At 52.6% G+C, this 8,723-nt stretch overlaps 3 protein-coding genes across 3 annotated transcripts in view; 1 reads left to right on the top strand and 2 right to left on the bottom strand.

Annotated features, from left to right (window-relative positions):
• Nucleotides 1-1,168, top strand: part of Aud_008317 (uncharacterized protein) — a gene marked incomplete at both ends in the record, with an annotated part of 2,422 nt that extends 1,254 nt beyond the window's left edge. Inside the window, 2 exons of the mRNA XM_043293194.1 lie at nucleotides 82-735; nucleotides 809-1,168. Of these exons, the coding sequence (XP_043149129.1) occupies nucleotides 82-735; nucleotides 809-1,168 (1,014 nt within the window). The remainder of the gene's footprint in view (nucleotides 1-81; nucleotides 736-808) is intronic.
• A 553-nt stretch (nucleotides 1,169-1,721) lies between these two features.
• Aud_008316 (putative nuclear RNA binding protein) lies at nucleotides 1,722-3,856 on the bottom strand (the record flags this gene model as incomplete). Its single annotated transcript, XM_043293193.1, has 2 exons — nucleotides 1,722-3,710; nucleotides 3,830-3,856. The coding sequence occupies 2 exons, from the start codon at nucleotides 3,854-3,856 to the stop codon at nucleotides 1,722-1,724; spliced, it is 2,016 nt and encodes a 671-aa protein (XP_043149128.1).
• Nucleotides 3,857-4,989: 1,133 nt separating this feature from the next.
• veA (sexual development activator VeA) lies at nucleotides 4,990-6,777 on the bottom strand (the record flags this gene model as incomplete). The annotated part of the gene is made up of 2 exons (XM_043293192.1): nucleotides 4,990-6,560; nucleotides 6,630-6,777. 2 exons carry the CDS (start codon nucleotides 6,775-6,777, stop codon nucleotides 4,990-4,992), a joined length of 1,719 nt encoding a protein of 572 aa, XP_043149127.1.
• Nucleotides 6,778-8,723: the final 1,946 nt, after the last annotated feature.

Here is an 8,723-nt window from a genome sequence, read left to right as displayed (position 1 = left end):
GCTACTACAGCTACTACAGCTACTACAGCTACTACAGCTACCACATCAGCCTCCCCCTGCACCTGCACATCCTACTCGCAGATCCCCTCCGCCGTCGCCTCCTGCACAAACATCATTCTCTCCAACATCGCCGTCCCCAACGGCTCCGCCCTCGACCTCTCCGCCCTTCTCCCCGGCACAACCGTCACCTTCGACGGCACCACCACCTTCGGCTTCACCAACTCCTCCTCCTTCAACCCCGTCACAATCTCCGGCTCCAACATCACCATCACCGCCACCCCCGGCGCCATCATCGACGGCAACGGCCCCGCCTACTGGGACGGCCTGGGCTCCAACGGCGGCGTCCCAAAACCCGACCACTTCATCGTCGTCAAGAAAGTCACCAGCCACTCAACCATCCGCGGCCTAACCATCCGCAACTGGCCCACCCACCTCTTCTCCATCTCCTCCTGCTCGGACCTGCTCTTCGAAGATCTGGTATTGAACAACACCGCCGGCGACGCGCCAAACGCACGCAGCGGCACACTCCCCGCAGCACACAACACAGACGGATTCGACGTCAGCTCATCGAGCAATATCGTAATCCGCCGAAGCACCGTCTACAACCAGGACGACTGCGTCGCCATCACCAGCGGGAACAACATGACCATATCGGAGATGGCGTGCCACGGCGGCCACGGGCTGAGTATCGGGTCTGTGGGGGGGAAGAGCAATAACAACGTGACGAATATCTTGGTATACCCACCCCGCTCCCCCTTCTCACTTACGTGCCGTAAATCTTGAGCTAGCAAATGTTAACGCAGGATAGTTCACCAACTCGGCAATCTACGATTCGCAAAACGGCTGCCGCATCAAGTCCAACTACAACACCACCGGATACATCGCCAACGTCACCTATGCGAATATCCGCATCCAGAACGCCTCTATCTACGGCATCGACGTCCAGCAGGATTATCTCAACGGCGGTCCGACGGGGAACCCGTCCAACGGGGTGCGGATTGAGAATGTGAGCTTCCGGGATGTCTCCGGTACGGCTGCCTCGTCTGCTCGTGACTATTATATTCTCTGTGGAGACGGGTCGTGTGCGAATTTTACCTTTGAGAACGTGGATATCACTGGCGGCGGTGTGAACAGCAGCTGCAATTATCCCGCCAGTGGATGTCCATAGCTGTATATACTTTCAGTCGACTGTTTATCTTTCTCATGTTCGCTTCAAGACTGCGCAATCAGTAGCGTATAACAAAACAAGTCCATTCTCCTGGTCATGCTGACATGTTCCCCATAATCTGAAGGGAAGGAGGCTGTTACTCCTCCAGATCAAGCACGCTTAATCGATCCTGATATCCTACAATATTTACTCAAGAAAGATTTCATATGAAAGAATCCATATTCAAAATATCAGCTACGTTTCACAAAGGAAAGACATTGACAACCCCTCGTCCTGCGCCAGCGGAACTCCAAGGCGCCACCCTGAGCATGGTATACCATCGTCGATATGGATACAAGATCCCTCCAATACCTGGAAGTACCTGGATTCTCGGAGCAAGTCAACCAGCTTTTCTCATTTTGCAAGTTTTTTTTTCCCCTTTTTTGATTTTATAAAAATTTCGGCACCAGCCAAGCTGCATCAGCCAAGCTCCAATTCTGTCGTAGTCGTATCGTCATGATTCGTTACATCAATATCCTATCAGTTGCATTGTCCTGGAGAGGCACTGAGGCAGTCAGAAAATATCCTCGGGCCATCGAAAGTCCTCTTCCCTAGGTTGCGTCTGGCCCGAGTTCTGCATCTGTGCGCTCTTTAACTTCCAGAGCTCCTTGGCTAGCCGTCTATCTACCTTTGCAGCGGTGGCAGCTAGGTTCTTCGGGAGTGGAGGCACAGGCGGGACACGCTCGTGCACGTAGCCCCGGCTGGGGGTGGACGTCGGAGTGGGAGCGCCGGTCGTGTCGTCCAGTTCCCTCAGCTCTATGATCGGATAGTCCAGGTAAGGCTCCTGTTGAGGTTCGTTCTCGCCGTTCGGTTGCTTCTCGAGCTCCTTCAGATGGTTCTCATTGGCACTGGAGCCGGCAGAGCGAAGATCGGAGCGTCCTTGCTTCGTTCGGAGCCATGGCGTCGTTCGACTCTGCGAGGTTGATCTTCGTCTATGGGCGGAGGGCGAGCGTGTATTTGAGCGTCGCCGCGGTTGGCGTTGGTTTCTCCCTCGATATTCGTGCTCTTCTAGCTGGGGTTGATCCTGCGTCCGCTTTCGCTCGACAGATCCAGGACTGTCACTCTTTCCCATTTTGGTCGCCTTTCGGGGTGTGTTGGTTTCATGCAAACGGGCGGGTTCTTCATACTGAGACTCCTTGTTAGGAGAATCTTTGGTCATTTGATGAGCCTTGTCACGGACTGACTTTGGATCCGGCGACTTTCTCTTGAGAGATGGGCTCTCCACAGTCGCAAATCCGTTTCCTTGACTCTCTGCCACTCGTCGGACATTCCCAGACGTCACAGACAAAGGCGCTTGCTCGACTGCTGGTGATTCAGGCCCTGTCGTGGCATCATTCTCGTAGAATCGCTCCGACGGTAGCGTTGGGAGGGCTCCGGGCACGAACGGTCGATGATAGGGTCTCTCCTGGCAGAGTGTCCTTACCGGCTCTTCCTCCTCCTCCTCGCCCGTCAATTCGCGCAGCTCGCGCCTCGCACGTTCAAGCTTCCCTTCGAGGTCGCTGACCCGCTTCAACAACTTGGTCTGCTTCTGTAGCTCCTTGCGAGATCGCGATTTACGCACTTCGGGACGCTCCGAGTCCTCAGATCCTCGCTTGATATAAGGAATGCCTAGCGACGACTTGGCCTTGCGTAGTTCCTGCAACGAACTCCGAATTGAGCTTCCAGACCCGTATCCTTCAGCGGAATTGTGTCTCGAGTGACGACCCAATGTCTTGCTGCCGTCCCACTGCGCCTGACTCGCTCTGCGAGAATGTTGCTCCGCAACAGGGGCACTCGTCTGCACGCCCTGCATATAGCTTCCCTTGACAGTCCCCTTGTAGCCTGCCTTCTTAAGCTCCGCATACGCCTTCTCCGCCTGCGCCCTGACATCGCCTTCCGGCCTGTGCTCGGGCTGTGAGCCGCGCCAGATATCAGAGACATTCCCCCACACCCCAAACGGATTGAACGCCGATGCAATCGCCCTCCCAAACCGAAAGATACCAGATGACCTCTGCCCTGCACCGCTATCGTTCTGCGCGGATGCGCCCTCGTCCCCGCGTATAAAGATACTTGGCGGCTTTTCGCTGACGCTGTCGTTCATGTGCGCCTCGATGAAGCGAGACGGCCGGCCCCGGCTCGATTTATCCCCGCCGCCTCCCTGACGTTTATTTCGACGCGGTGAGCCGTAACTCGAGTTCTTGAACGGCCAGCGATGATTGCCATTGTCCTTTGGTTGGGGATTCTCTTCGCTGGGGTGGAGCGGCCAATCGTTGGAACGGCGCCGCTTGGACGAGTGCGCGGACGGCGAATTGGTAGGCTGCTCATCCAGATCGGACTCCTCTGCGTCGTCGAAGCGGCCGGATTCGTCCGACAGCCAGTCCGAGTCCACGGCAGAGCTGCGCGAGTGCTTGCGAGAATGGGATGCGTAGCCGTTGGAACCTCGGTAAGTCGAGCGGACGGCTTGTTGCAACTGGCGGTCCGCTTGGTGGGGGTCGCTCTCCAGGTTCACCTGGACGTAGGACATCTAGCAACAAAATCGATGAGTAAAGTGGCTGTGGTTAATGAATCGCATGGCGGGATCATGACGCGCAAGGGCGCGGGGGACAACCATGTGTAGCACGGGACAGGGCTTATAAGACAAACCTCCGCATCGATCTCCCTCGCCGTCATGCCGACTGACCGCCCTCAATACTCGTGGTCAATTATATGTTAGAGACTGCGATCATATAGAGTGATCATAATGATGCATTTAGAGCAGGAGAGTGTCGAAGGCAAAAACCAGAGATTCCCGGTGGCTAGAAGGCGGGGGTGTTGTTGTTAGTTATGTGTTGTGTTGTTATTGTTGATGGTCTTGTTTACATCCGGGGTTTGATCAACTATGCGCCAAGCGCGCGCGAAGGGTTTCGATTAAATAGCGTCTTCAGAGACACAGACCATCATTATTCTGGTGTCCCCAGAGCTCTGAGATAAATGGACACAGTAAGGCGATGACTCGAATGCCTCGCGTCCGGAGGGAATTCTCCTTTGACGAGACTGTTGGAAATGAATGTCTCGTTCTGACATGTGCCCTTTACCTGTGTCCAGTCACCCAGTTATGCAGGAGAACAGGCCAATGGGTCGATAGATTTCAGTTGACGTTCTCTTTTGCACAGACAGGCAGATAGAATTGAATCTCCAGTCTCTGATTGCAAAATGTGCAATCTGGATAGCGAAATGGTAGCCTGTAGCTCGGGAAGGCTCGAACACTAGCTCGTCATACTGAAAGCTTAAGGGGATAATTTAACTACGTCGGGGGACAGATGGCCCGGCGCGCGTCAAGCTTATATGTCAACTGGAACAGGAATCTCGTGTCTGAGCTTATAATTGATCGTATTGGACAAACGTCTATGACTTTCTGAAAAGGACACGGCGCTCTGACGTGGCCTGCAGATTTTGAAGCAAATACAGGAAATAAAGGAATGAAGTAGCCAAAATAGACTCCCACCAAAATATCCGCCAGTTGCTAAAACGAACCAAGAAACAAGCAGTACGGGAGCAGGGTTCATGTTCGATAGAACTATCGAGCTTTGGAGTCACGCGCTCGGATAAGCTGCCAAGTAAGAATGTACAAAAGAAACTGTGATGGCGGCAACCAGTATGGTCGGATTTATGAAGATCAGAGAAAAGAAAAATCCCGGCGTCCAAGCCGAATACACAAGAGTACAATGGAGAGAAGTTGCATCTTCCGGAACGAACATAATCTTCAAGTGACCAACACGTTGGCTCAAAAGTCGTCACATAAACTGGAGAACTTCCTCGACGCGTTAAGGTAGCGCAGGCGAAATCTTCATGACCATCCTTCCATTCGCTCGTTTGTATGCCATCTCATCACGCGAATCAGTGTAGAATGGGAGCCGGCCATAATCAGGCTGCTTCCGAGCCATGCCAGGGAATTGATCCATATCAGGCCGCATCCCGTTGTGCAGAGGACGCTCATCATTGCCGAAGGTTTCCTCATGCGACCGCTTGGATAGTGAATGGTTCGTTTCCCACAACAGACGCTTCCCAGAACCGAGCTCGTGATGCGGGCTCTGCCCGTTGCCATTCATGAGCTGAGGCGGGTGGGAATATTCACCCGAGAGAACTTTCAAAGGCGGGAGCGAAGTCACATGGTTTGCAGGAGTCGGAGCACGAGGTACCGGAGGTTGCGTCAGGGTGGTGTATGTATTCGCGTCGGAGGAGCGAGAATCAGTACATGTCTGCATGTTCGGTGCCTTTGGCGGCTCCAGCCTGAGAGGAGGTAGGGCTGCTTTGGAATAGCTTGGGCGTTCAGCCGGCAGGCGTGGCTGGGGGTAAGGGTAGCCAGAGGTAGTGGCATCGTACTCGGTGCCATTGGAAGGATTTCTTGAGTGAGAATAGGAAGGGTGTGGGGAATATGTGTTCGCGGGAGTGGCCGACTGAGGTGTTGGCGGCAGTTGGGGAGCCGGATACTGGCTTTGCGTCGCTCCGAACGAAAGGTGAGACTGATATGATGATGTCTGTGCCGAAGTCGCGGGGTTGTGAACGGCAGGTGGAACGGGAGCTGCGGGGGCTGCTGGAATGGATCGTTGGTATGGCTGCGCGCCTTGGAATCCGTAATCGCTCGCAGACGGCCGTCTCTGCGCGTCAGAGCCGTAGGGGAAGGCGGCATCAGCGGTGGTGCTGATGCTGCTGGAACGGGCACGCTCAGCCGAATTCGCCGCGTACACGTCAGGGGTGGTGTATCTGTCCGACCGAGCAGCAAAGACCCTCTCATCATCAAACTCGTAATCGTCGGTGCGCTTCTCGCCGCGGCGTCTCATGCGCACGTCTCGTCGAATACGAACTCGGCAGCCTTGCTCTGCAATGATGCGGCTGAGAGATGTGCTTGTGGCCAGTCCAGGGAACTTCTTCGCACTGTAGACGGTGAACGGGACCGACTTGACTTCGAGGCGGAAGTTCAGATGCGACTTGGGCGCTGATGGTTTGGTCAAATTGATGCTCGAGTTGACGTCAGGCATTGGCGTGTCCTTGTCCGCATCCTTAACGTCCTTGATCTCTTCGTACAAGTGGAAGCTCAACCGATATCTACCCTCGTGACGAACGGACAGGTCAGGAAAGATGAAGTAACCTGCTTGCTGTGGACGGTCAAGATAAGCCACGCCTGCCACCGGGACTCCTGTCAGGACCGGACATGTTGGAGGCCCGGCGAGTCGTCCTTGCGCCATGGGACGAGCCGTATCCAAGGTAGCGAATAAGAAGAAGTTGGCGTTGTAAGCGAAGGTTATGTCGGTCTTGTGCAGATCATCGTTGGGGTCAGACTCGAAGATTCGCAATTCAACAGGTGGAGGATCAACCGGTCGACGGTCGGCAGAGGCTATTAGATGTCACCACTGATTAGCTCCACGTCCAGTGCACAGCAATTGTGAACAGCAGCAGGTCATACACTTGGCACCAGCACCACAGGCTCTTGCACGCTCCGGCTGCTGCATCACACTAAGCTTGTATGTGATCTTCTTGCCCTCGCGAGTGATTCTGCTGACGGAGCTCTCCGTCTCATTCGCGGGAGGCATTAACGGAGGTCTAGTCGCCATTTTGGCTCTTGAATGAATTCGAAGGAAGCGGAGTAACTTGGCGAGATCAGTATATACGAGATCAAGAAATCACGGAGCTAGATGATGGCCATGGTGGTGGCATCATATCGCCTTCGGCACTGACTTGTTTTTCAATTCATATATAATCAGATGGGTAGACGCTGTGTCGACAACTGACAAAGTCTTATAATATCAACGACCCGAAATTTTGCGTCAAGCAAGCTCCCTCCTTCTCGAATCGTTGAACTTAAATGCTTTTGACAGACGTTTTGATGGACCGGTCAGTTGGCTGAGGTATGAAGTCTGGGGAAAGGTTCGACGAAAGAAAAGTTAAAGAAGAAGAAAATAGTTAAACATAGAACAGCGAAAACAAAAAGGGCTGGATCTGTTGCGTATTGTGTGGGCAACAGATGCGGCAGCCCTGATCATCGAGGTGAGAATGATAGAGTTGGATAGATTGAAGATGGAGAAGATATCAAAAGAGCGGGAGGGGGCATGGGACTGGGGAGAGCGAGTGGAAAAGGTCAGCCGTGCGGTTAGTCGATTTTAGGCGTGGGCCAGAGAGGTACTTTGGTGCTAACTACACACTTTTCCAGGGACTGTGTCTCCCCTACTAACCGGTTGTGGTTAATTGTGGAGGTAATGATCAGTGACTTGAACCAGAGCTACCGACCCTAAGGTAATCCTTCCGTCCTAGTTGCCTTTGTTAGCAGCCCACTGTTCTGATTACAATGAAACAATGAAGTGGTTGTTGAAATTCATGATGAAGATAACCAGTATGAGATATCAAGAACAAGCCGGGAATTATCAAGAAGTCGATGTTCCCCTCCTCGAAGGTTCAGTGTATTAACACCTTATTGACTTGAGTATTCGGAATACAGGTACGTTCGAGGTCCTACGTATGGGTATTGTCACCTATGCAGCATGCAGAATACTGAGCCGGAGGAGTGGATCCTGGGTAAAGGTCTGGAAGACTGGGAAAAGGTGGAAGGGGATGGTGGAGAAAAAGAGGGGCAGCAATGGCCGATCATTGGAGCCTGGATAGACCACCCATGCTTTAGGTTTATGGCAGCGGTTAACTTGAATGAGCAGCCACTGGCAACTAGAAAGTCCAGGCCGATCCGAGCAGAGAGCACATTCCATTAAAGGAGTATACTCCGAAGTAGAATTAAAATGCGCTATGAGAAAAAGTAACAGACTTGCTACTCGTAACTTCTGAGCAACAAAATACATGAGACCTTTTCGTCGTCACCTTATCACGTGATTTGACTTCGGGGTTTGCTACTGCAGACAACGTCAAGGATTAATTTCCCATTGGGCTCTGACATTACCCAGTCCAGCGGATCGGACTCTTTGTCTCTTCCCAAAACCTGAAGAATGGGATAACAAAGAAGGGAAAGACAACCAAGTGGTCTATGCGTCTCAGGGTCACCATCCTGCAGATTCAGCCGAGGAATCCATGGCGTCAGGCTTCAACACTATCGGGTGGTTGGATACTTCTCCAATGATTCTTCTGTAACTGTGAGAAAAATTGATCGGAGTCTACGGAGCAAATCTGGGATTTATTACACCATTAATCCCAAGCTATCTAGGTACTCCGAACCTGGAAATCTTGCTATGAAGCCTTGGAGAAGAACCAATCGATATCAGCGATCCTAAAGGAGTTTGTTCAAAAATTCAAGCCACAGCATCTTGTGACTAAATCCAAATCCTACTCCTGCAAACCATCAAGTTTATGTCAGTTTATCGAAGTCGAGAAAGAGAGAATAACAATGCAGTTGGCAAAGGAACTAGAGTAGTAGTCATCAGGATCGGGATTTGAGAGAAACCACAGTGAGACTGGATCTGCAACCTAACAGGCCAAATCGCCTCGCTTCTGTGGATGGATGCACGGGACAAATGGAGTCAGCGCTAGCAGGGATTCATCTCAAATTTGGCTGAAGGAA

Source organism: Aspergillus udagawae (genome assembly GCF_001078395.1).
Source record: "Aspergillus udagawae IFM 46973 DNA, scaffold_6, whole genome shotgun sequence".
Lineage (NCBI taxonomy): Eukaryota > Fungi > Ascomycota > Eurotiomycetes > Eurotiales > Aspergillaceae > Aspergillus > Aspergillus udagawae.
Note: the sequence above shows the minus strand (reverse complement) of the source record. Positions and strands in the feature narration are given on the sequence as shown.